The sequence below is a fragment of the Notolabrus celidotus genome, chromosome 15, assembly GCF_009762535.1.
Source record: "Notolabrus celidotus isolate fNotCel1 chromosome 15, fNotCel1.pri, whole genome shotgun sequence".
Lineage (NCBI taxonomy): Eukaryota > Metazoa > Chordata > Actinopteri > Labriformes > Labridae > Notolabrus > Notolabrus celidotus.
The window spans coordinates 32,737,911-32,765,004 of record NC_048286.1 but is presented as its reverse complement, the minus strand read 5'-3'; the positions used below and the strand labels follow the sequence as shown (position 1 = coordinate 32,765,004).

The window sequence follows — 27,094 nt, the reverse complement described above, 5'->3', positions numbered from 1 at the left end:
CTTAGTTATGCTGCTATAGGCTTAGACTGACACACTGGGATCCTGTCTTTCCCTCTCTCTCCTCTCTCTGCCTGTCTCTCACTTTAACTCTTCCTGTCCCATTAAAGTTACTAACCATAGACCTTTCTGGAGTCCCTGAGCTCCCTTGTCTCGTAGGTTCCTCTGGATCTCTGCTGCTGTGGACGTGTCAGACTCCAGCTGCTACAACTACTACTATCCGTCTCCCCACTATCATCTCTCTCTCTCTCTTCACCTCCCTCTATCCCTCTCTCCAACACGGTCTCAGCAGATGTGTGTCTAACATGAGTCTGGTCCTGCTGGAGGTTTCTGCCTGTTAAAGGAAGTTTGTCCTTGCCACTGTAACTTGCTAAATGCTGCAAAGTGCTCTGCTCATGGTGGATTAAGATGAGATCAGACTGAGTCCTGTCTGGAAGATGGGACTGGATCTGATCCGGTCTTGATGTTGGGTCTTTGTTAATAATAGAACATAGAGTACAGTCTAGACCTGCTCCGTTTGGCTCTCTTCAATCCTTCTGACTTTGGATCATTGAAGATAATTAACATTTGATCCATCACAGTGTTAGTTAATAAGTGTTCTGGCTCTTCTTCTGGACCTTGGTCTTGGAGTGTAACCGGTTTCATGAAACCACAAAATGATCGAATAAAAAAAAAGGAGTCATTGTTTTGTTTTTTTCCCCAAACCTTTTATTGCAGGTAGCAACAGATTGTTTACAGAGAATCGTGACACTTCATGACTGCTTTACACAATCCATCATTACTTCACAATAACTTAGTCATCATAAGCATCTACAGGATGTCATTCCACCTGTAGACAGCACTGTTAGGCAAAGACATGGGTAGTTTTTCACCATCAATATTACTTCCCCCCCATAGACCGGTGCAGGCCCGTGTGCTGCACAGATCCAGTTCGGTGTGTTTGGTAGAAAAATCTGTCCATTTCATTACAACCCCTTCCCGAACATATGCATGACTTCTGTTCGAACGTTGGTAAGAAGAAGAAGCACAAACATCTGTCACCGGGGCCGCTCGGCTGCTTTTTGAGTGTTATTGCTCTTCCGTTTTCATTCCTTGGAGAATTAAGTGTTTCCTGAAGTAGCACTGCCTCTTTAACCTGCCCGGCACAAACCGTGAAAGCTTCACAGAAAAGCTTCGAATGCAAGAGTTGTTTTTTTTTTTTGTTTTTTTTTCCTCGAGTCCTTTTTAAAAATGTTCCTTTTCAAAAAATCTAGGTTATTGTCTTGGTTCTTATTGAAATCTTAGATCTTAAAAAGCTTTTACAGTTCACATTGAATTGAAAAGTGTGAAGAAGTAGAAAAAGACTAGCTATCATTACGTAGGAAACAGAGAGGACATCTTACAAAGAGCTACCGCACAACACTGGAATGTGTCACATCCCTAAAGATATCTGGTGGAGACAGTATGTCAGGGGGGCGAGAGAAACACACTAGACCTGTTCGTCCAAGTGATTTCATTTTACAGTATGAGGAACTTCTTCTTCTTCTTCTAACTGTAGTGTTTTCTTAAATCAGATCTATTTATAGTATCAGAACAACATCCACCGTGTTGCACCAGTTGTTCCAAAACTGTGTGTGTCACATGTAAATACACTCTTGGAGAGTGAAACCTGCACGTTTTTGGACATCATCTTCAAAACAACACACAACATGGGTGTCGTCTGACCTTCAGTTCAGTCCTGTGATAGATGAAAGATGATCTGATCTATGAGCCTGCAGGAGGAGGAGGAGCTGCGACCACGGATCAATGTTTACAAAAACAAAACAGAAAAAAAAGACACCAAGACGCTAAAGAGATGAAGCAGAACGTATGGGAACGAGTCAGCTTAAGTTTCCCTTTGAGACAAGAACAACAGGTAGACGTTTTATCAGAGGGAGTGGAGCTGTGGAGTTTCACCACTGAAGAGGAAAACAGGAATCAGAAGTGTGTGGAATTTAAAAACGCCTAAATCTGTAGGACTGGATCCACGCGTCGCTGGATTATCAGAGAAAAAAAGAAACGTTTACACCAGAAATGATCAGCTTCCTCTGTTCATGGTTCCCTCATGTATGTCACAGCTTAAACAGACAGAGCTGAAGTTTCAGTGAAAGACTTCAGTTCAAAGTTCTGACTAGTTTTCGATGGTCTTAGTATTTGTATCTGAAACTAAAAAAAAAGAAAGTAAAGAAACAGCTAGGAATCTACAGAACACAAACACACTGAGGTACAGATTAAAGAACAAAAAAAACAACAACACTATCTTTAAACTGGACACGGTATCTACGGCTCACAGAGTTATTATTCAGCAAAAAGAGATTTCAGAGTCACACGTTCGCACCAGAGGGAGCGCTCTCATTGAAGGTTACACACACTCTCAAACACACACACACGTAAACACACACACACACCAGCTTTATCTGTGAAATTCAAAAAAGGTAGTACGTGGCTCATTCAGGAGTCGACACATACGAGTGGTAAGTAATAAACTGGCAGACTGAAGGGTGGAGTCGGGGAGAAAGGGGAGAGGGGGGGATGATGGACATCAAGACAGCTTTGCATAGCTTTAACAAGACCGAGCAGAACTCAAGGGGGAAGGTGGAGGAACTTCTTTGTTCTAAAATAATGTTTGATACCTCAGTGGAGACCTGATGCACTGTTCAGAGCAGGACTGCCTCTGAACCTGCAACGCCAGAGACGCAGCTCAGGTGTGAGCTTTGGGCTTCAGTACTTTAAGCTGGAGAAAGCAAAGCTACGTCACTAAAAGACTTCAAGGTTCCAGACTGGTTCAACGTTTCAGCTCTTGCAAACTCAAGACCCTGCTGGGGTGGCTGCAAGACAAAGACGAGGGGAGGAGGGGGCAGTCGTACAAGCTGTCTGGAACCAAACGAGCGCTCCAGGTGTGGAGCGAGAAAGGTCAGAGGGTGGAGGGTGGAGGAAACCGGGGGTAAAGGTGGAGGACTTATGGACAATTCATCATCTCATTCATTCATATCAACAGAAAGTTTAAAGGTGTGAAAACATGAAGAGGGACAGAGAGAGAGAGAGAGAGAGAGAGAGAGGGGAAGTCAGAATGACTCAATCATTTTTCAGGAGATGGAGAGGTGCATCATCGCTCTGAGTGTCCTCAGGTGGTGCAGACGATGCAACATCAGTGGGTCCCTGCTCCGTCACCATGACGTCTGCAACAGCCTCTACGTTTCTGAGAGGGGGGGGGCAGAAACACAAGGTTTAGACTTTACATCATGAAGGTGTCTGAAAGTTCTCAAAGACATTAAAGGATCATCAGGATTTATTACAGCACTGCTCCTTATGATCAGAGATTCATCACTTTCAGATCTCAGCCTGACATTACACCAACATGGTATCAAGACCCTGACCATCATCTGGACTTTAACAGACTCCTTATCTCCATCTCTCATCTAAAACTGACCAGCTCGATCCTCACTGCTCTTTTAACATCTCCTTTGTGAAGGCCGTGGGAGTGAGAGATGAAGATATATAGACCATCTCAATAAGCGTTACATTTTATAAATATTAATAAGTATCTGAGCCACTGAAACTACTGAGACCAGGGAACATGAACGATAGCAGAAGTTAAGTCTTAGTTTCTCAAAATCGAGAGGAGAAGAGAAATGAATTAAGGGAGAATGGAAGAGAGAAATAACAAAAAGATGAGAATAGAAAAAGGAAAAGGAAAAGGAGAAAGGGAGAAAAGAAAAAGAAATAAAAGGGACAAAATAATTTAAAAGAGGAAATAAAAAGACAAAAAAAAAAGAGCCAAAAGAAAATAAAAGTGAAAAATGGAGAAAGGAAAGACAGAAAGGGAGAAGAAAAAAAGAGGGAGAAAATAAATAAATTTTAAGAGAAAATAAACAAAAAAAAGGAACAAGAAAAAAGAGAAAATAAGTTAAAAAGAAGAAAAAAGGGAGAAAAGAAAAAAAAGGAGAAAAGAAAAGAGCAAAAATAAAATAAAAATTGGGATAGGAAAGACAAAAAAGAAAGGGAAAAAAAGAAGAAAATGATTAAGAGAAGAAAAAAGGGAGAAAAGAAAAAAAAGAGAAAGAAAGAAAACAGGGAGAAAAGAAAAGAAGAAAAAAAAAGGTAGAAGAAAAGTGAAAAAAAAGAAATCAAAAAAGGAGAAAAATTTGAGAAGAAAAGAAAGAAAATGAGAAAAGAATCTACAAGACAAAGAAAAAAAGGAGAAAATAAAAGAGCAAAAAAATAAGAAAAGAGAAGAAAAAAGGAGAAAAGAACAGACGTCATGTGACTCGTGTGTTCAGGGCAGAGTTTGGGATAGACACTGATTGTCATGTTTATTAATCTTGAACCTGAAAACTTTGATTTAAAATTTAAGAAGAAACTAAAAAGTGAGAGAGAGAGAGGAAAACATTTTAATAACCTTTAATCTCAGGATTATTTATTCAAAGTTTAATGAACCAACAGAATAATCATCAAACTGGAACCTTCATCACGTTATTATTATGAAAGTTAATATTGCTTATTAATAAAATATCAGACTCTGGTTATATTTCCTGATCTACAAACATTCATACTTGTTTTGGGACGTGATGTTAGGATCTGATCAGAGTTAAGTCTTCTGGTTTTGTTTTGATGAATGGTGATCAGTGCAGATTTAAAGTTCTGTGTAATAAAAACACATTACTACTTTGAAGCCGTGCGTCCTCTGAAGGTGGTTTACCTTCCCCGCTCACTGATGCAACTCCTTGTGTAATTGATAAAGCTTCAGGGAACTTTAAGAAAGGTTAAAGCCCGGTTACAGATAATGTGTTCTGAAACGCTGCCAAAGTGCAGCTGATAAGCAAATACACACAGACTAGAGCAAACATCCTACTCACAGACGGCCACTCTGGCCATATGCCATAACCTCTGGATTATATAATGTTTCATAAGTTTTTTAAACATTGTAAACTAAGTCCTTTTAAAGTATGTAAGAGAACATGTTTACCTGTGGGCTCATCCAGAATCTGTTCCATTGTCTCGGCAAACTCTGCTGCTACTGCAAAGAGAAACACAGACCCAGGTTAGAGCACCAGATCACACAGAGCATCACCTTATCCCTTACAAACCTCACCATGCACAGGGCATCAACTGGAGACCTGAGACCTTCTGAGTGTGTGTACACATCACAAAAAAACTCCTGCACTGTTGTTGCAAAAGTAGCATGTTCTGCACTTCTGTATATACAGAAGGACACTGCCGAGGTGCCTTTGAGCAAGGCATCAAACCCCTAACTGCTCTGGGTGCGCTGGTTGATGGCAGCATCCTCACTCTGACTTCTCTCCTTAAGTGCATGTCCACTGCATGTTTGTGCATAAAATTGTCTATATACTGTATACCAAACTATGTGTAGCAGGACCAAAAATGAACACAAGTGGAAAAATTGAATTTCCCCCATGGGGATTAATAAAGTACTCTTCTTCTTCTTCTATACTTTAATATTTGATTTGATTTGATTTGATCTTTATTTGATTTGATCTTTATTTGATTTTATTCATATGTAACTTATTGGATCTTGATTCTATTTTAATTTTATCTTTATTTTATTGGACCTTTATTTAATTTTATTCATATGCATATCTTATTTTATTTGATCTTTATTTTATTTGATCTTTATTTTATTTGACCTTTATTTTTATTTTATCTTTATTTTATTTTATATTATCTTTATGGTATTCTATTTTATTTTATTTTTATTTTATTCTATTTTATTTCATTTTTATTTTATTCTATTTTATTTGACCTTTATTTCATTTTATTCATATGTATATCTTATATTTTATCTTTATTCTATTTAATGCTATTTTATCTTTTTTTTATTTGACCTTTATTTATTTCATTTGATCTTTATTGTATTTTATATTATCTTTATTTTAATCTATTTTATTTGATCTTATTCTTTTCTATTTTTTTAACCTTTATTTTATTCTATTTTATTTATTTGTGTCTTATTTTATTCCTTCTTCTATTAATATCTAACTTTCTCACATACTGTTTATAAGAGCTCTGTAATGACTGAATTTCCCTCCCTGTGATAAATAAAGTATTTCTGATTCTGATTCTTATTTCCCTGATGTTCGGTTTTAAAAGTATAAACTCCATCAACCTGTACTGTGAACAACATCCAACACAAGTCCTGTCATAAACCATAAAACATAATCATGAATGTCAACGACAGACCACATGATAATTATGGATTGTACTGGGCTGTGTACCTGCTGTGTAAGAACATGTGTACACAGTGGTGTGTGTGTGTGTTTACACCAACACCTGTGTGTTCAGAGAGGTTTGGGCGGTACCCAACCGACCGCTTTACTCCTTCAGTCACTCAGCCAGGCAGTAATAACACCAATATGAGAACTTCTCTTCACAGTGGTTCACTTAAATCTGCTCAACTAGAACTTCTGTTTGATTCCTCCTCATCACTGGATGATCACCAGGACTCATCAGGCTCAGGGGGTTCCTACTTTTACTCTTGATTTTTAAGTTATTATTTCTGACAACAGGGCAAAGGATATTAAGAAGAAGGCGTCAAACTTAAACTTTGGACAAGCCTTCACCTCATAGAGAGTCCTCCTGTATTAGACCAGGCTACCAGGCAGCCCTGCAGATGCACAGAGGCACAGTCCTGGGTGCTCGTCAGCGCTGGCAGCATCATTTGATTGAGGATATGAGTCAAGAGATATCCTTCTACTAGAAGTCACATGTACACACACACTGACTGTAAATGGAGTGTAATAAAGTGATTCTGCACTGGGAGGATTATCTGATATCAAATATGAGTCTATTATTATTTTTATCCTTCCCTGAAGTCTTTAAAGTTTTTTAGTTTGGTACCCACCTTCTTCTGCTGCCTCCTCTTCCTCTTGTGTGTCTTCTGTTGAAACAAAACAAATAAAACAATTAAAATAATAATAATAAATAAACAGTCTGAACTTTCCTTTAACATGTCTGAATATTTCATTCATTCATTGTGTGTGAGCTGTTTGACTGGAGGAGCAGCGAGTGGTGGAGATGGATTTAAACCAACAACCTCAGCACCACGGTGACTCCTGAATATCTCCACAACACCTCCCCGGATGTCTCATGTTTCATTCTGCTCGTGTGGCTCTGAGCCTCTCACATCCAGCAGACATGAGACACAGGTTACACACATCTGTTGAGGTCAAGTCTACTTTTGCATGACTTACTGTTTCTTGATATTCAGGCCTGACCCTCTAACTCAAGATACTGAACCTCAGGTCTACAGACTTCCTTGAGGACTCTAATGAAGTGTTCTTCCTCCTTTAGCATTAGTCCTCTGTGCTTGTGTAAACAAACTGATATTTGAACCACCTTTCCTTTCCCTTCTATCTTTGAATCCTGAATGTCGAACTTTTCCTTTAGACTGTTTGTTTCGACTTTGATCTGAACTTTCAAACAACCTTTAAACATTTCTAACATCCTTCTCTCGTTACCTGCTGCTGCTTCCTCCTCTTCGGCGGGCTCCTCAGCCGCTGCTTCCTCCTGTACGTCTGAATCCTCAGCGGGCTCCTCTGTAGCTGCTTCCTCTTCCTCCTCTACTACTTCTTCGGCTGCTGCAGGTTCCTCTAGTGTTGCTGCCACCTCTTCTACTGCTTCCTCTACTGCTTCCTCTACTGCTTCCTCCACTGCTTCCTCCACTGCTGCTGCCTCTTCTTCTTCTGCTGCTGCTTCCTCTTCTGCAGGAGCGGCCTCTTCTTCTTCTGCTACCACTTCAACAGCCTCCTCTTCCTCAGCTGGCTCGACAGCGTCTTCTGCAGGAGCAGCCTCCTCTTCCTGTGCAGCCTCCTCTTCCTCAGCAGGTGCAGCCTCTTCCTCAGCAGGTGCAGCCTCCTCTTCCTCAGCAGGTGCAGCCTCTTCCTCAGCAGCTTCTTCTGTAGCAGCAGCAGCCTCCTCTTCCTCAGCTGGAGCCTCGATGGCTTCTTCGACAGGAGCGCTCTCTTCTGCAAACAACTCCTCGGCGACCTCCTCGATGGCCTCCTCGACAGCCTCCTCGACGGCCTCCTGGATCTCCTCCACTGCCTCCTCAGCAGCTTCCTCCTCCTCCTCCACAGCCTGCTCTGCTGCTGCTTCCTCCTCCTCCTCCACCTCTTCTGGAGCTTCAGCTGCTGCCTCCTCTTCAACTGGAGCAGCCTGAATCAAACCACATTTCCATCAGTTATTCATTTAATACTTTTCTTTTTGACAGACTCGCACTCATTTCAAACTTTGATGATGTGTCGGCCGTGTTCCAGTGTGTTTCTGCTCGTGTGAATGTGTGACTGGTGTGCTGTTTGGTTTTTATTCCTGCTTGTTTTTAGAATAAATTCTCTGATGTTTTTTTACAGATCCTCACAGTGAAGCAGATGGTTTTGAGTTCCTATCATTGAAGAGGAACAGACTAGATTCTCCCTGATCAGTCTTGTTAGACGTCTTGCTTTGAAAACCATCGACTGTCACATCCCGTCATGGAGAGCATGATCAGATGTTCTTAAACTCCTGCATTGTTGACTTTAACCTCTTGATCAGGGTTTCATACATTAGTATCTTTTAGATCTGATTGAAGCGATTCTTTATTTTCAGGCTGCTTCAACGATACTCCAACACCTCTCGACACTGCAAACACTTCATCCAGAGATTGTTTTCCCCTCCTCTGTGGAGCTCCTACATTTATATTCCATCATAGCTAATGCTAATTTACAAACATGACACGGTCTCATTCATAATAAGGTGTTTTGTGTCTCTTCACTTCTCTTTCTGTCCTTCTTCAGATAAATCTGATCCATGACTCCAACCACAACTGCTGCTTCATCTGTTATCAGTGGTCTTGTTATCTTCACCTCATTATCATCTCCTCTCCTGGCTCTCTCTTACTACAACCATACAACCTTAAACCAAGAATGCCTCATCTAAATGTGGACTGATGATCTGTAACATGCATGAAAGTAACTCCACTGATAAACTTGTTCTTTTAGCTGATGGTGTGGAGGTATTTCTGCAGACACAGATCCAACAGAGCAGCTTTAAAAGGTGACATATCATGCAAAATGGACTTTTTAATGGTTCTCTACCTGAAATATGTGTCCCTGTCTACAAACCCCCCCAGAATGAAAAGAATCCATTCTGCCCCTGTTCTGATTTCTCCACCTTTCTGTAAATGTGTGTGAAACGAGCCGTTTCAGACTTCCGTGTTTTTGTTACGTAACAACAATATCCGGTCTGTCACGGAGTCAGAGCTCGGAGCTTGTTCAGCCCATAGACTGTATAAAATACAACTCAACCCCTCCTCCGTTTTTCATTCCCTGCACACATGTGTGCTAACAAGGAGCTTAGGAGGGAGGCATGCTAGTTGTCTAGCGCTAGTTAGCATAGCTACATAGCTGTAGCTGTGTACCAAGACACACGTCTACATGCTGACAAATAAAACAACAAGAAACACTAAATCTGTGACCAATGGTTCAGAAAGGTCCTGCTGCAGGCACCTCTCCGTCAGGATCAGATTCTGGATCAGATTCAGAGGGTTGAAGTAACGCGGGTCTGTGAGCAGCCGTGTATATTCAGCCAACATGTAAACATTAGATCAACGTGCCGGAGAGCCGAGGCCACATCCACTTCCTGAGGGGGCGTGGTCAGAGAGAAAACAGACTGTTCTGAGGAGGACTGAAGAAGAGGGGTTTTCAGGCAGACCAAAATCTGATTTCAAAGTGTTTTTTTGAGCATAAACTTTAAAGACATGTTTTGGGGACCTCTTAGACTGATATATATTGATGAAAAAAGCGTGATATGTCACCTTTAAGTGGTGACTAAAGTTTCATTCTGCAGAATGTTTTTTCTCTGTGAAGGGATAAAATCCTAAAACTCTCGACCTGATCACTCATTTCAAACTTCACCTCGTTTAAGAGAGACTAGATCCTTAATAATTCAGCAACAAACCTGCACTCATGTCTGATGCTCTGTATGATTCTTCACAGCCAAATGGGGTTAAATGTATCTTGCTGTAATTATCTCCTGTAAAAGCACATCAGGTATCCTTCATACACTGCTTTTATTCTGCTTTTAGGCAGGATTTTATATTTAATCTCTAATCTCTAGTTTTTTTTGTATTCTTCTGACTTTGTTTTATTTCTTTTTATTGAAATTGTTGTTGGTTTTAGCTTTTTAACCTTCTTTAAATTTGGCTTTTATGTTACTCAATTCCCTGCTGTTTTAGTTTAATTTAATTAATTTATTATATTTATATTATTTAATATTTTCATTTTTTTCTATTTTGAAATTGTACTTTAATTTATTATTTTTTTAACATTATTTTGTATTTATTAATTTTTATATTTTAATCATTGTATTCCTCACATTTCTCTTTATTAGTTGAATTTTCCCTTCATTTTTCATGTGTACAGCACTTTGCAACCCTGTTTTAAAAAGTTCTACATAAATTAAGTTTATTTTTACTATTAATATTTTATTAATTTGAAATGTATTGCTTCACTTTTGTTTTAAAGTCCCTCTAGGAACGGCTGCTGCAAATTAGCATTTGCTACAAACTCTCTGATACCTGCATGGGACGGCTGTTCTCAGTTTGTAATATAAACCATAAATAATAAATAAATAAATGTAGTCACTTTCATAACTATTCTAAATCTTATTCTAAAACCCAGTTCACACTTCCTTTTGATATCCGTGTCTGATGAAGCTGAAGTTCTACTCATCTTTTTAACTGGACTGAGTTAGAGGCCTTGTTGATTCCCTTACCTCCTCTGTGGCTTCCTCGCTTGCTGCCTCCTCCTCCTCCTCCTCCACAGCTGGAGCTTCTTCCTCCAGCACCTCTGGATCCTCCTCAATCACCTGAAACAGAAATCATCCCTTCAGTGTTACTACATGTGAAGTGTGTCAGGATTATGTTTGATGAACATTTGATTTGAAAGTTTAACTTCCTGAGGTTAAAAAAAGACAAACAAAAGTTTTTTAAATGTGTACAAACCTCAGGAGTCTCCTCGGGCTCTGGTTCAGCCTCAGGTTCTGGTTCTGGTTCAGCCTCAGGAATCACCTCTTCAGGTTCAGGCTCTAGAAAGAGAAACATGTTGGAGTTTTACAGACTCTCCATGAATCACAGAGTCCATCCTGCAGGACAAGTTCTGATTTTGCTCCTCGTACTGAGCCCAGTCCTGTCTGCTGTTTCACACAAACAACAACACATGAAGCATCCAGAACTAAGACTCCAGGCAGCTTGTTGGATTGAACGGTTAGTGGTCTGATGTGAATGCACTAGAACATGAAGGTGGAACACTGAAATACTAACGTTCTACTGTGACTGGTGAATATATGACTTCTGCAGAATACCATGTTTAGGTGGGTCTGTGTTTACCAGAACTTTAATGTCTTTGAGTTCACAGTTTGCTGTTAGATGAGGATCAGATCTGCCTCTGGTGGAAATAATGTAAACGTCCTTAATGTAACATAAAACCCAGATTTTGAAAATTTACTTTGATTTAATCCCATGTGAGTTATCTTTGACTGAGCTCACTTTAAGAACATCTCCGTTATGAGATATTAACCACTGCATAAACACAGAACTGACGACCTCGTTGGACCTGCTCTGTGTCACTTTGGCAGCAGAATCAAATCCATTCAAACGTTTAACCACAGAACTCCACGTGTTCCCGTTACGGCTCGTTGACATTCCTCTGACACAGTACGGGAGAACAGACGAGCATGTTTCAAGATTCATGTGGAGTAAGGAGAGACCAGGGGGGAAATATCAGAGAGATCAGACTGTGAAGTGGATCTGCTGATTTTATATAAACACTGTAAGATGCTAATGTAGAACAGAGCTCTGTCTGGTTTCTCTTCTTTGTGCAAATTAAAAATATGTTATTAAATTGGGTTCAGTTGTTCAAGAAATATGTCTCATGATTGGCCGGAAACACTTAAAATAGATATTTACAACTCAGGAAAAACAGCCCCACAGCGGACTGTATCCTGCATTTCTGCATCTCTAAATGATGCAACACTGACCTGGAATAATAAGATAATATTAGACTCTGACCACTTTTAGATCCAGACTAAAAACAATCCACTTTTATGCTGCTTACTCTACTCTCTCATGGAAGCAAACAACATTTTAAACCCAAGTTTTTATTTCTTTACTTACAAAGTTTTGCCATTTTTCATAAACTCAAGGATTTCTTTTAACAAACTGAGTTCTAATTTAATTTAATTTCATGTTCTTTCTTGATCTTACATTTCAAAAATATAAATATTTTATGCTTTAATGCTAATGTCTGTTTATTTGTCATATTTTAATCAAGATATTTTACAATTTAATGTCATTTTTAAAATGAGATATTTTAAAGTTTTGTCATATTTCAAATTAGATATTTCACAATCTAATCTCATATTTTAAATTAAATATTTTACAATTAATTGTCATATTTTAAATTAGATATTTTTGAAATTCAATGTCATATTTTAACTTAGATATTTTAAAATGTAATGTCATTTTTTAAAATTGGATTTTTTTCAATTTAATGTTATTTTTAAAATAAGATATTTTAAAGTTTTATGTCATATTTCAAATTAGATATTTTACAATTAAATGTATTTTTTTAAGTTACATATTTCACAATCTAATTTCATATTTTAAATTAAATATTTTACAATTTAATGTCATATTTTAAATTAGATATTTTAAAATGTAATGCCACATTTTTTATTTTTACAATTTAAAGTCATATTTTTTAATTGGATATTTTTCAATTAAATGTTATTTTTAAAATAAGATATTTTACAATTGAATGTCATATCTTAAATTTAATATTTCACAATTTAATGTCATATTTCTAAATGAAATATTTTACAATTTAATGCCAAATTTTAAATGAGATATTTTTACAATTTAGTGTCATATTTTAAAGAAGATATTTCATCACTTACTGCCACATTTTAAATTTAATATTTCACAATCTAATGCAAAATTCTAAATGAGATACTTTTCAATTCAATGTCAGAATTTAAATTGGATGTTTGGCTGTCTGGCACCCTGCGGGGTGTCAAGAGGTCTGAGCCAGCTTCAGGCTGCAACTCAACACTACAGATTCAATGTGGGAGTCTTAATCTTGGGAAGATTTGGTTTTTGTTGGTTGTTGATTTTGTTTTTAACTCTGTAAAGCACTTTGAATTGCTCTTTGTATGAATGATGCTTTCTAAATAAACTTGCCTAAATCATTCACACTCTCTTATTCTCTCTGGTTTCTGCTTCAACAATGAATCAAAGTCACTCAGACACATTTACCATCTGCCTGTATCAATGAAGCGCACACAGTTGTCACACTGTCCTGTCGAATGAAAGCAGTTACATGCATACACACCTGGTGGAGATGAAGCAGTGTCATCTGCTGCAGCAGCTTCAATCACTTCTTCCACAAGCTCTGGTTCAGGCTCAGCGATGTCTGACGGGGAAGAGGGTGATGCAGGAGAACAAACGGGCGGTGAAAAATCTTCTTAATGTTTCTTTTTTATCCATCACAGGAGAGAGTTAGATTAAGACGCTCACGGTTTGATCACCTGAACACTTTCAGTAACACAGATTCTGAATCTTTCAGTCTTTAAAGCTGCTTTAAGTGAGAGCTGAATACGTCTCCTGAACTTGTGCAATTTCTAGTTTTGCTTCATCTCATCAGAGTGACTTTATGTTCCCATGTGCTCCTGTGGTGCAGTGACACTGTGAAGAAAGCGTGTGAGGTAATGTGTGTAACAAACGTTAGTGGTACCTTCCGGTGTCAGCTCAGGTGCAGGAATCTCCACGGGGGCGGCGGCTTCTTGAGATCGGGAAGTGACCACGACAGCTTTCTCTTTCAGTCCTACATGAGACGATGCACAAGGTGTTGGCAAAGGAACGTGTGTTTTGCAGGATGCGTGTACACACCCAAGTTTGTGACAGAGTTTAGGATAAATCAAACAAGATGTGAGCTTTATTTGATATACAAAGAGTGTACATCAGAAGGGAAGAGAGTTTGACCTCCTGCACAAATTAAAACATCATGACATCTAAACAGAGGCATGGGTTCTTTTGCTGACTTACAAGTTTCCCAGAGAGTCATTTAGGATCCATAATTTAGAAACAACAAATCACATTTTGTTGATTTGTCACATAAAATGTACAAAAAAGTTGATTTCAGTCATCCTAGTAAAATCCTAAACACAAGAGATGAAACCGAGGATGGTCTGAAGAAGAAGAAGACTCGTGACGTGGTCTACTTTCTGTTAACCTCACACACTCACACACACACACACCTGAACCCACGTCCGCATGCCAGAGACGACACACTAACACAGATCCATGAACTTTATTGACAGATCACAAAGTTGTATTTATGATGACACAGATATTCCTAAACTAAAAAGAGAGAGAGAGATGATTTCACGTCTTCAAATACTTCATTAAGCTCGCCCTTCTGTCGCTCACACACAGAGATTTCATTTAAAGGTAATGAAGCGATGCATTTACTGATCAATGATTGTATTGTACCAGAAAGAGAGCTCACATGATCACACCAATTTTAAAGTCTCTGCATTGGCTTCCAGTATCTTTTAGAATAGATTTTAAGATTATTTTATTGGTTTTTAAATCTCTTAATGGTCTTGCTCCTTCTATTTTATCATATGAGCCAGTGAGAGCCCACAGGTCTTCAGGTAGTGGACTTTTAATGGTACCAAAAGTAAGAACTAAGACTCACGGTGAGGCAGCTTTGAATTATCAAGGCCCACACATGTGGAACACCCAACCTGAAGATCTGAGGGCTGCACAGAGCTTAAATATATTTAAAAAGCAAACTTAAGTCCGACCTTTTTAGTCTCACTTTTAACTGAGTTTTATTTTTATTCTTAATAGTTTTATTTATTTAAAATGTATTCACTTTTATTCTACTTTATTTATTTATGTACTCATTTTGTTTTTAAGTATAGTATCTTATTTTCATTTAATTGTTTAATATTTTAGTGTTTTATTATTTTAGAAATGTATTTTATTTTGGTGATTTTAATTTCCTGTGTTGAGATTTATTTTTATTCTTAATATTTTTATTTATTTATGAATTATCTATTTCAAATGTATTCACTTTTATTCTACTTTATTTATCTATGTACTTTTTTTTTTTTTTTAAGTATTATTTTCATTTAATGGTTCAATATTTTAGTGTTTTATTATCTTAGAAATGTATTTTATTTTGGTGAGTTTAACTTCCTGTGTTGAGTTTTAACATCTTATTTTACCCTCCAGTGTTTCCTCATTAAGATATCATGAGAGCGTTTTCTCAACTTCTTTTTTATTTGTATTTTTTTATTTTATTTGTATTATTTTATTATTATTATTGTTGCATATATTGTGTTCTTAACCTTAGGATTGTGTTTAAAATTTATTCTATTTTAAGTTGTTTTTATTTACAGCACTTTGTGTTACAATGTCATTGTATGAAAAGTGCTTTATAAATAAAGTCTGATTGATTGATATTGATAGAAGCTGCACTATATAATCAAAGACCAAATATGGGCGTCGTTTTAACCCTTTAGAGACTGAGCTGACGATTCATTTGATGCATCACATGGAGAAATGGTCAGAAACCTGAAGTAAGATATTAGATTAAGAGTCTGATGTGTGATAAATTATTAGATTAAGAGTCTGATGTGTGATAAAATATTAGATTAAGAGTCTGATGTGTGATAAACTCTGATATTGATCACCTGCCTGATAAGATATCGTTGTTTGACGCCCTCAAGTTGAAGCCGGACAACACGCCCTTCCTTTAACTCCCCTACGCCTCCCTCACTTCTTCTTCTTGATGCCTCCTCGTTCAGATTTATCAGCCCTCCCTCTCTTCTTCTTCTCCTTGGCAGACTCTGTCCCTCTCCCTTCGTCTTCCTGCTTCACCTTCTTTCCCTCCCCCTCCTTCTCCACCTTCTCCTCGCCTACACTCTTCATCTGCTTCTCCCCCTCCTTGTCCACCTGTTTTGTTTTCTCCTTCCTCAGTTTTTCCAGAGCCTTCTCCATTTCTACTTTTTCTATCTGCTCCTCTTCCTCCTTCAGCCTGGCAGCCACTCTTTCCTTCACCCTGGATGTCATTTCCTTCCTCCCCAGCTCCAGCTCCTTCTCTTCCTCCTCTTTCTTCAGCAGCTCCCTGACCTCGAACAGCGCCAACTTGGCGAGCTTCCTGGCCTCCACGCGCTCATGGATGACGGCCAGCTGCTGCTTTAAAGCCTCGCGCAGCTTCCAGCCCACGTCTTTGGTCGAGGAGGGTTCTGGGATGAGTAAGCAGCGACATTGTTTGATGCTTTCACCACTTAGTGACTTTTAGGGAACGTGCGAAATCCACTCTGTTATCAGATGTTACCACACATCAGTCAGGCGTGTGAGTGAAGACATCCAGAGCATACTGAGCCACACTTACATCACGCCACTCTCATGATAACATCCAGGCTGTGAGTAGACTGAGCTCATCTTCTCTACTTAGTTTCAAACAACACGACCTGCATTCATTAGATATTTTACTATTTAATGACATATTTAAAATGGAGGTAATTTAAAATGTAATGACATATTTTGAATTAGATATTTTAAAATTTAATTTTGGATATTTTACTATGTAATGAAAGATTTTAAATTGGCTATTTTACAATTTAATGTGATATTTTGAATTAGATATTTGACAATTGAATGCCATATTTTAAAATCTGTTTTTTTTTTTTCAAATTTAATGATATATTTTAAATTAAATATTTTATAATTTAATGACATTTTAAATGAGATATTTTTCAATTTAATGTCATATTTTAAATTGGCTATTTTACAATTTAATGTCATATTTAAGTTTGATATTTTATGATTCAATTTCATTTTAAATAGGATATTTTACAATTTAAAGTCATATTTTAAATGAGATATTTTACAATTTAATGTGAAATTTTAAATTAGATATTTGACAATGTAATGGCATATTTTGAATTAGATATTTTACAATTGAATGCCATATTTTAAAATCAGTTTTTTCAAATTTAATGATATATTTTAAATTAAATATTTTATAATTTAATGACATTTTAAATGGGATATTTTACAATTTAATGTCATACTTTTTAATTGGATATTTTATGATTTAAATTCATTTTAAATTGCATATTTTACAATTTAAAGTCATATTTTAAATGAGATATTTTACAATTTAATGATATATTTTAAATCAGTTTTTTTCAAATTTAATGATATATTTTAAATTAAATATCTTACAATTTAATGACATTTTAAATTCGATATTTTTCAATTTAACGTCATATTAAATTGGATATTTTACTATTTAATGAAATATTTTAAATTGGATATTTGACGGTTTAATGTCATATATTTTAATTTTGATATTTTACAATTTAATGTCATATTTTAAATTGGATACTTTAAAATTTAATATTGTATTTTAAATTGGAAATTTAACAATTTAATGACATTTTAAATGAGATGTTTTACAATTTAAGTGATATCTAATTCAAAATATGCCATTACATTGCAAAAAAAACCAATTCAGAATATTATAAAATGTAATATCATATCTTGAATTGGATATTTTACAATAGAAGTCATATTATGAATTAGATATTATAAAATTTAATTTCATATTTTATCATCTAATGTCATCCAGAGCACCGAGCCACACTTTAATCACGCCACTCTCACAATAACGTCCAAGCAGTGAGTAGACTGAGCTCATCTTTACCACTTAGTTTCAAACAACACGACCTGCGTCTGTCTAAAGATCCCTGACGTCACTCTGTCACACTTTATGTCTCAAACACACGCACACAACACAAGGCCAAAGACCATCGAGTCAGATCAGACTGTTAAAACAAGCCCACGACGTATCCACAGAATGATGTCAGTCATTATTTAAAAAGAGAAACATAATGAATCTCAGTTAGAGAGAGAGCGACTGTAAGAGTTAGTCCAGTCCTCACTAACACACAGCACAGCGTCATGCACGGTCTGCACGCTGATACCTCTCTTAAGTCCCGGCCCGGCTGAATCTCGGGGTTTCTCATCTGATGTTTCAAACAAAGAAGACAGATGTTACAACACCGCTCTCTAGCTTTCTACACTGCACCCACGACTCACAAGCTATCATTACACAGCTGAAGATGTGGTGCAGGGAGAATCTTAGCTGGAAGCTGCAGTAAGCCAGCTTGATCTCTGACTGTAGATGTTACGTCTCTTTCTTTAAGAGTGAGAGCGGAGAGTTCTGCAGAGAGGAGGTGTAAATCAGTCTGATGTGTCGAGTAGAAACACCGCAGTGATGACATCCAGACCTCCAGTCAGCGGTGAACTGACAACGAGCTATCTCTAAAAAGTGTGTTGACACAGTAACAACACAGGCTGTCACAAAGGAAATAAACATGGGACGAATAAAAGGAATATCTGATCTGATGTTAAAGCTGGGGTTGGTGTTCAGATTTAGATCCACTTTTTGTTATACTGGTTAAAATGATCTTTATGTTCTGATGGTAATCAATACATAATGTGTTCCTAAAAAAGAGTGAAAAAAAGCTGCTATCTACAGCCGGAGTAAACCTGGGAAAACACCAACCAATCACCGTTTTTGGGGTCCAAAATTTTAAACCAATGAAATCCCATCCTGCCGTTCTGCCCGCCTCCTGCAGAGCATACATTTCCCCGTCCCCTGCCTCTGCTTCCCCTGACTCTACTAGGGATGGGTACCGAATTCGGTACTTTTAAAAAGGTACCGACCGAATTCCGCCGGTACTACCGAGTACAGACTCACGTAAAATTAAACGGTTCCATGTTTCGGTACCTGAACGCATCCCTGTGACTGTGAGGGAGTGGAGGAGTAGGTGATTTTCCATACTTTCACCCTGTAATAAAGTCAGACTGACCGGGTGGACGTCTCTGCTCTCTGCTTTCTGCATCTGCACGGGAGCACGCCAAACGGAGCCTGCAGCTGACGGGCGCACGCACTAACCGCGAGTCAGAACTTCATGAGGATTAAGTTTATTTTCTACAGTCTATGGTTGAGACTGACCCTCTCGCTCCGACTACCTGCCCTGTTTTTAACCGTTCCTGTGTGCGTGAATGCCCAACAAGTAAGTTTTCCGTCTGCAGGCGTTCACGTGTGTTCATTGATAAACTCCCGATAGAGCAATTAGACGCCACAAGCACGTGTCAGCTAATATATCTAATCACCTATATAATCCTGTTTCTGAGATTTTTTTTTAAATTAATATTTATTACTACATAAAAACACAAAAGTACCGAAAATTGGTACCGTTGAGTACCGGTACCGATTCCCAGGTACCGGGTATCGGTACCGTATCGGTTTGAATGTGAAAGGTACCCATCCCTAGACTCTACTGACTGCCCCTCTCGCTCCACCTCGGGCCTGTCCCCTCTGACCCGATGAGGGGCTTTGCTCAGGACTGTAGTCCGGATCAGAGTCTAAAAAGCTCTCACCATGGAGGCTCTGACAAGCAGAAGAATTAATGACATTTTGGAATAAGAATAACCGGTCACTGTCGGCCGTGATCACGCCAACCAACAAAGCAACAATCAATGTTTGAATGAATGAAGAACTTCTCCTCTTGTCTCTCCTCTCTCCCGCTCACACACTCTACACCTCTCCTGATGCCTTCACTGACTGTCAACACTGTAGGAATTAAGAACATCTACACTGAACAGGTTTAACAAACAGTAGAGCTGTTACAGTGTTATATATGTGTTATAACTTTTCTCCTGATATCGTGTCACCAGGACAACTGGATAATGTTAGCATCACAGTTGTGAGTGCTAACAGCAGCCATGTTTGTTTGTGTTTTTAACTTTCACTATGAGAATGTTTTGGTGAGGACCGGTTTTGAATCAGTCACCATCATGTGGTTACAGCGGGGAGGGGAGGGGTTAAACGGAGTCCTGAGGAGATGCTACATTCAAATTCATGCTAGTTTTCAGAGACTACCAACCCTAGCTTTAATAACTGATGCTGCATGACATGATATAAAATTCTGTATTTTTCATAACCAAATACACAAAGTAGAAATATTGCATGTCAGCATTTTCCAAAAAGGTAAAGCCCAAGTAGGGGGCAGTGTCCTATGTTTTCTGAATGAGTACTTCTTGCAATGCATTGTGCTTTCTGTCTTCATCTGCCAGAGGGAATGTGCTGCAAGCTCACGGCTCTACATGTGGATTGAATGAGTACACCTTTAATCCTACAGGAAAGACTTGATGCTCACTGCACGGGTGAAACAGGATGGGTGAAAATAAAAGCTCAAAAGAGGTATAAAGAAAACATTCCAGCTCATCCCTTCCCCTTCTTCTTTGTGCTCCATCACGTGGACTCATTCTTCTAATACTCTGAGCTGGAATCTCTCCACGGCGGAGCAGGAAGAGCCTGTTTTTAAATCAGGTGTCATCCATGCATTTCAAACAGCTCATAGCTGCGTTACAAGCCAGTTAACAAAGACACACACATACACACACACACACACACACACACACACCCTCCACTATAGTCCTGTTGATGATCTCAGTCTTGTAAACTTGTAGTAACAATTAAGAAGACTGGGGCATAACGATTCAACGTTCCTCTGGTCTGAATCACCTCTCACAGCGGCTGAACGCACGCAGCACACTTTTATTTGGCACTTCTGTCTAAGCTCCAGAGGAAGACGAACAAAGCTGCTCAGTCAGAAACCTAACACAGCATTTAAAGAACGCTGGAGGCTCCTGATATACCCGTTTAATGCTTTCAGGAAACACAGTCAGTAAAAAAATGAAGGTTGATTTCAAAAGGAGCATTAAAATCATGAACAGGGCCGAGTGTGGGCACAGGTGATAGAAATGTTATGGCTTTGAGATTCCTCTGTCACCTTATATTAAGATGCAATCAGTCCCTTCATGCATTACGTGTGTGTTGACATCTAGGCTTCGTTGTCAGACCTGATAATCCTGAGTGTGCTTGCAATGTGATCAGATTTCGACAAGCTAGTTGGAACCATATTCTTAAACAGTCTGCACACGTTGAGAAGCACGTTCAAGACCAAAACAGTTATCCTTAAACTATTAAACCCTATCCTCAATCCACAACTTCAACTTCTCTTCATTTACAATGTAAGGCTGCATAAACGGACAGGATCGAGATACAAGATGACGACAGAGGCATCGACTATAAAACCAAGACAAGCACTGAGAACACGAAAATGTAGTAAAGGTTTAACATCCAGGCTTTCCCTGACACTGAGGCGATCTGACACTAACACGAGACGTCCACCAGATCCGCTGCAGTCCGGCACCGTGCTCTCTCGTCCCTCAACACCCACCGGATGCGTTTTTGGAATGCAGCACGGAGCAGGACCGCCGGACAGCTGGAGTCATGTGACCGAGGTTTCCCCGCGGTAATCACTGAATCAACGATTCTCCTCCTCCTCCTCTCCTCATCCGTGTTGTCTTTCTGGTCCACTGAAAACCTCTGACCTGTTGACTCCAGTGTTTTATTCTGAAAACTAACTTTTGTTTTGGTGCCTGACTTCCTGTCCCTCTCCATCTGCTCTGTTGAGATTGATGCGTCGCGCTCCGGCATCCGGCAAAAATAGAAGTCTTGCATCTCTGATCCGGAGGACTCCGATCTGCCGGATCAGATACGCAGCTGGAACGCAACGGCGCGGATCCAGTGGAAGTTAACACATTGACTAGAACAGAAACCTATCAGATCTGGTGCCGTGGCAGATCAGAGAGACGGACCGGACACAGATCTGGTGGAATTTGGCCGTAAGCTTATAGCAGACTAGGCCTATTGCAGATTAATTAAGACCTGGTCCAAGCCTGATCCAGCTCTAACTATAAGCTTTATCAAAAAGGAAAGTTTGAAGCCTACTCTTAAAAGTAGAGAGGGTGTCTGCCTCCCAGACCCTGACTGGTAGATGATTCCAAAAGGAGAGGAGCCTGATAACTGAAGGTTCTACCTCCCATACTACTTTTAGAGACTTTAGGTACGATGAGCAGGTGCATCAGATCTGGTGCTGTGACAGATCTGAGACGGACTGGACACAGATCTGGTGGAATTTGGCCGTAAGCTTATATCAGACTAGGCATATTGCAGATTAACTAAGACCTGGTCCAAGCCTGATCCAGCTCTAACTATAAGCTTTATCAAAAAGGAAAGTTTGAAGCCTACTCTTAAAAGTAGAGAGGGTGTCTGCCTCCCAGACCCTGACTGGTAGATGATTCCAAAAGGAGAGGAGCCTGATAACTGAAGGTTCTACCTCCCATACTACTTTTAGAGACTTTAGGTACGATGAGCAGTTGCATCAGATCTGGTGCTGTGACGGATCACAGAGGGACCGGACGCGGATCTGGTGGAATTTGGCCGTTAACACTGCAGGTAGGAAGTTAAATCTCAGCTCTCTAAATCAAACTGGACAAACAAGGCAGCAGCTCATCACCTTTGTTCCAGTGAAGGAAGCTGTTATGAAACATCTTCCCCCCCACCCATAAAATACAAGCTGAAATTCAGAGCAGTGATATGCAAACAGCTTCTTCAAATATGAGGAAAATGAAGCTAAAGGGATGCAATGTTTGAAACCACAGGGGGGTTTAGTTGGAGGATTTCTTTTAGAAAACTGGTGAACAAGCCGACTTGAAGCGCATCCCTTCCTTTTAGAGTCACTGTGCATCCATCAGTGCAGCCTTGGCGGTTCATGTAATCTTAACCTTGTCCATGAACACACCGCTGATACATCTAACCTCTCAGAGAGCGATCTGTGAAAGTTAGACTGTTGGGGAAGTCTCCTACAACATTGATAGTGTCTTTCTGCCGTCTCTGCTTTGTGTCAAAGAGAAACTGAGGAGGAGGAGGAGGACACGTTTCAACGAGCTAGGAAGATTTCTTTATTATTATTATTATAATGATGATGTGATTTAATGTAAAATACTTCTCTACTGTGATGCCGATCAGTTTTCATTACTCTGTTCTAGTATTTACAGACACCTGATGCAGGCTCAAGCTTCTGGAAACACACGTTCAGTCATGTTGGAACACTTTGGGTGCAGTTTACAATATATTCTCCTTATCTACATGTTTGCATGAAAAGCAGGTAGAAATACAGCCCAAGACAAAACCTGGGTTTGATAAAAGGATTTAAAAAAAAAGGTACAAAGTCATGCTTGTAGTCCGATGGTCATCACTGAATATCTATGTGTGTTTGATGGCATGCAGAATGAGGAAAAGACAGAATGATTGAAGAGCAGCTCGGCGAGGTAAATCCTCTTCATGTCCGTCAGCGAACAGTTGGTCCAAAAATAAAAGGTATAAAAAAAAAAGGTATAAAAGTGTTCCTGAGGTCCAGGTCCATATGTCCAAACGAGTACAGGATTAAAGCCAGACTTCATCCCTGTCATTGTTCTGTTGGTTCAGTTCTGCAGCTTGTTTGTTAAAGTCTCATCTAAAGCTCCTGGCTGGGTTCGAAACCCGCCCATGAAACAGTGACCTCTGTTTCCCAACGCTTCAGCTCTGAATGTTTGAAGCTTTTAAAAAGGAAATGTGTCATGCACCGTTACCCTGAGGCTACTGGTTCTGGAGGCCGACTATGACTATCTTCTGACCCTGATTCCCATTCTCTGCGGCTCCTTTTCTTCTGACCCTGTCCTCATCTTCGTCCTCCTCGTCCTCTTCCTGCGCCTCCAGGACTCCTCCTCCTCCTGAGTTACCGCGCTCCTCCTCCTCCGAGGGCTCCAAGGGGTTAATCAGACCGTATAGGAAAGTGAAGAAACCGTTCAACCAATCAGTCCCACTCTCCTCCACTTCTTCTAACCAATCCAGAACCTGGGATTCTCCCTGACCACCGCCCTTACTGGTCAGGCCTACGCAAACAAGAGGAGGGAGGAGGAGGAGGGATGGAGTTGATGGAGGGGGGGGGAGGTTTGAAAGCATAACTCGAGGAAGAGAGGGAGGTGGAACAATGAGGGGGGTGCAAAAATCCAAAAGAAGGCGGGGAAGGATTAAAAGTGTAACGTAAAGATGGGATGAAAGAATGAGAGGGTTGAGAGCAGAAGGGAAAGAAATAAGAGGAGAAGGTAAGAGAAGTTTTTAAGCGTAGGTTAGGCAGCTAGGGAACTACTCAAGCTTTATATACAGCAACCAGAGGCAGGCTGTCTACACATGATAACCAGGAGACGTGCACGCTGCTACCTCCACTTAACTTATGGGAAATACAAAACATCTTTACATCATGAAGCCGAGCTCGTACTGCTTATCATATGGAGACAGCCTTAGAATGAGAGACAAAGTTAAGACACAGAAAACAGAGGAACGCTGGAGGTGTGTTTTTAAACGCTTTGTTCTCCTCTAAAGACGACGGCGGGAGAAGAGAGGGACGGCGCACTAAAAGAGGAACTGTGTGACGTGAGGAGAGCTCTGCAGACATAACGGGCTCCTCATAAAGCTTTGACTTAGAGTCGGCGTGAACACATCTGATTATTAAAACACTGAATGACACAGATTCACATTCAAACATCATCCACATCAGAAGCTGCTGCTGCTGCTGCCGGCTCATCACTTCCTGCTCAGCGTGGGTTTAAGTCTTTACGGTTCATGAGCTTTGATTGGCCTGTTCCCAAATATATACAGAGCTGCTTTAACATCAGTAAGAACACTACATGTAGAAGGTTCTCCGGTCTTTAGGAGGCGCTTTTCGACTGGAGGAACTTTACCCTGGAACTATGTGCGTTTCGACCGGTGGACCCAGGGTCTAAATTCAGTTCAGGGGTAGATAATCTCCCCCCCTAAAAAGCCCCTGCTCAGACTGCTGGGAGAACTGACGCACTGGGATCCTGTCTTTCCCTCTCTCTCCTCTCTCTCTCTGTCTCTCACTTTAACTCTTCCTGTCCCATTAAAGTTACTAACCATAGACCTTTCTGGAGTCCCTGAGCTCCCTTGTCTCATAGGTTCCTCTGGATCTCTGCCTTAATTCCTTTTTTGGGTCTGTTATTCATACTTTCTTTCACTCCCTCTTTCTTTCTGTGTTTCCCTTTACCTTACTTGTCATCCTTTCTTTCTTTCTCTCCTTCTTTCCTTTTTCCTTACTTGCTGTCCTTTCTTTCTTTCTTTCCTTTACTTGCTGTCTTTCTCTTTCTTTCCTTACTTACTTTCACTCCTTTCTTTCCTTCCATTACTTGCTGCCTTTCTTTCTTTCTTTCCTTTACTTGCCGTCCTTTCTTTCTATTTCTCTCCTTTTTCCTTACTTTCTCTCCCTTCTTTCTTTCTTTCCTTCTTCCTTAATTTCTCTCCTTTCTTTCTTTCCTTTTTCCTTTCTTGCCGTCCTTCTTTCTTTCTCTTTCTTTCCTTCCTTTACTTGCTGTTTCTCTCTCTCTTTCTTTCCTTACTTACTTTCATTCCTTTCTTTCTTTCCTTCTTCCTTACTTTCTCTCCTTTCTTTCTTTCCTTTTTCCTTAATTTCTCTCCTTTCTTTCTTTCCTTTTTCCTTAATTTCTCTCCTTTCTTTCTTTCCTTCCATTACTTGCTGTCTTTCTTTCTCTCTTTCCTTTTTCCTTACTTGCCGTCCTTTCTTTCTCTCTCCTTTTTCCTCACTTTCTCTCCTTTCTTTCTTTCTTTCCTTTTTCCTTAATTTCTCTCCTTTCTTTCTTTCTTTCCTTAATTTCTCTCCTTTCTTTCTTTCCTTTTTCCTTACTTGCTGTCCTTTCTTTCTTTCTATTTCTCCCCTTTTTCCTTACTTTCTCCTTTTTCTTTCTTTCTTTCTTTCTTTCCTCTTTGTTCTTTCCATGTTTCTCCATCCTTTATGTCTCCTTTTCTTCTCCCGTCCTTTCCCTCTTTCATTTATTCTCCTCTTTTTCTTTCTTCTGGTCTCCCTCTCTTCTCTCTTTTCTTAGACCTTTCTGGAGTCCCTGAGCTCCCTTGTCTCGTAGGTTCCTCTGGATCTCTGCTGCTGTGGACGTGCCAGACTCCAGCTGCTACAACTACTACTATCCGTCTCCCCACTATAATCTCTCTCTCTCTCTTCACCTCCCTCTATCCCTCTCTCCAACACGGTAGGTCTCAGCAGATGTGTGTCTAACATGAGTCTGGTCCTGCCTGAGGTTTCTGCCTGTTAAAGGAAGTTTGTCCTTGCCACTGTAACTTGCTAAATGCTGCAAAGTGCTCTGCTCATGGTGGATTAAGATGAGATCAGACTGAGTCCTGATCTTAGTCTAGTCTGAGGAGTACTTACGGTGATATATTAAGTTATGATTCTTTTTAGGCTGCATGTTAGACGTCTATGCAAGTTTCATGAAGACCATTCTACAGATCCCAATCATGTATTGATGAGATATTTGACGGGCTGCTCTCGCTCAAGCCCTCATGTACCTGACAAACCTCACAGGAACACACCCACAGAAATGTAATCATCGCTTCAAGCTGCGCTGAACCAACAGAGCGGATAGATCATGGCTGTACCCTACCTACTGTGTATGTAGGATAAGTGACACTTAATGAAGAAGTGATCTACTCAGACACACTCAGGGAGGACTGGAGATCAACTTCTTTAAATATCTGTCTGCTGATGCCTCGTTTTTTATGTTTCCAAGAATGTTTTCTCTAAAGAACGTCACATCTTTGATCTGATCAGAGTGGATAGTGAATAAATCAAGATGAACACTATTGAAGATTTGAAAGGATGAACTGAAAATAACCTCCTAAATAAAGGTGTTTGCATTCTCTCAGTTTAGTTTCAGTGGACAAACTGACACCAAGCATGGACGAATGGACACGTAGCTACAGTTATTAATCTTTGGGAAACACTTCGTCTCTACGATTGTAAGTCATGCAAAAGAAACCCATTCAGTAGAATTATCAAAAACACAGACACAGTTATGATTGGGTGACATCAGCTGCTTGCAGAAACAGTCAGTTCAAATCAGACTTTGAGAAAACCGTCACTCAGAGGTTTAACACTGGGGGGTCGAATTAATGAATAACTTTCTGCAAGCCACTGGTGATCACTTAGCTGTAGTATTGGCTGT

At 39.5% G+C, this 27,094-nt stretch overlaps 1 protein-coding gene across 3 annotated transcripts in view; it reads right to left on the bottom strand.

Moving 5' to 3' along the window:
- Positions 1 to 687: 687 nt before the first annotated feature.
- Positions 688 to 27,094, bottom strand: part of asph (aspartate beta-hydroxylase) — a 47,569-nt gene continuing 21,162 nt past the window's right edge. For all 3 annotated transcript variants that reach the window (XM_034703950.1, XM_034703951.1, XM_034703952.1), the window contains 8 exons: positions 13,800 to 13,889; positions 13,398 to 13,478; positions 11,012 to 11,094; positions 10,783 to 10,875; positions 7,491 to 8,187; positions 6,875 to 6,910; positions 4,982 to 5,032; positions 688 to 3,214 (listed from right to left, as the gene is read on the bottom strand). In XM_034703950.1, the coding sequence (XP_034559841.1) occupies positions 3,207 to 3,214; positions 4,982 to 5,032; positions 6,875 to 6,910; positions 7,491 to 8,187; positions 10,783 to 10,875; positions 11,012 to 11,094; positions 13,398 to 13,478; positions 13,800 to 13,889 (1,139 nt within the window). In that variant the 3' untranslated portion in view covers positions 688 to 3,206. The remainder of the gene's footprint in view (positions 3,215 to 4,981; positions 5,033 to 6,874; positions 6,911 to 7,490; positions 8,188 to 10,782; positions 10,876 to 11,011; positions 11,095 to 13,397; positions 13,479 to 13,799; positions 13,890 to 27,094) is intronic.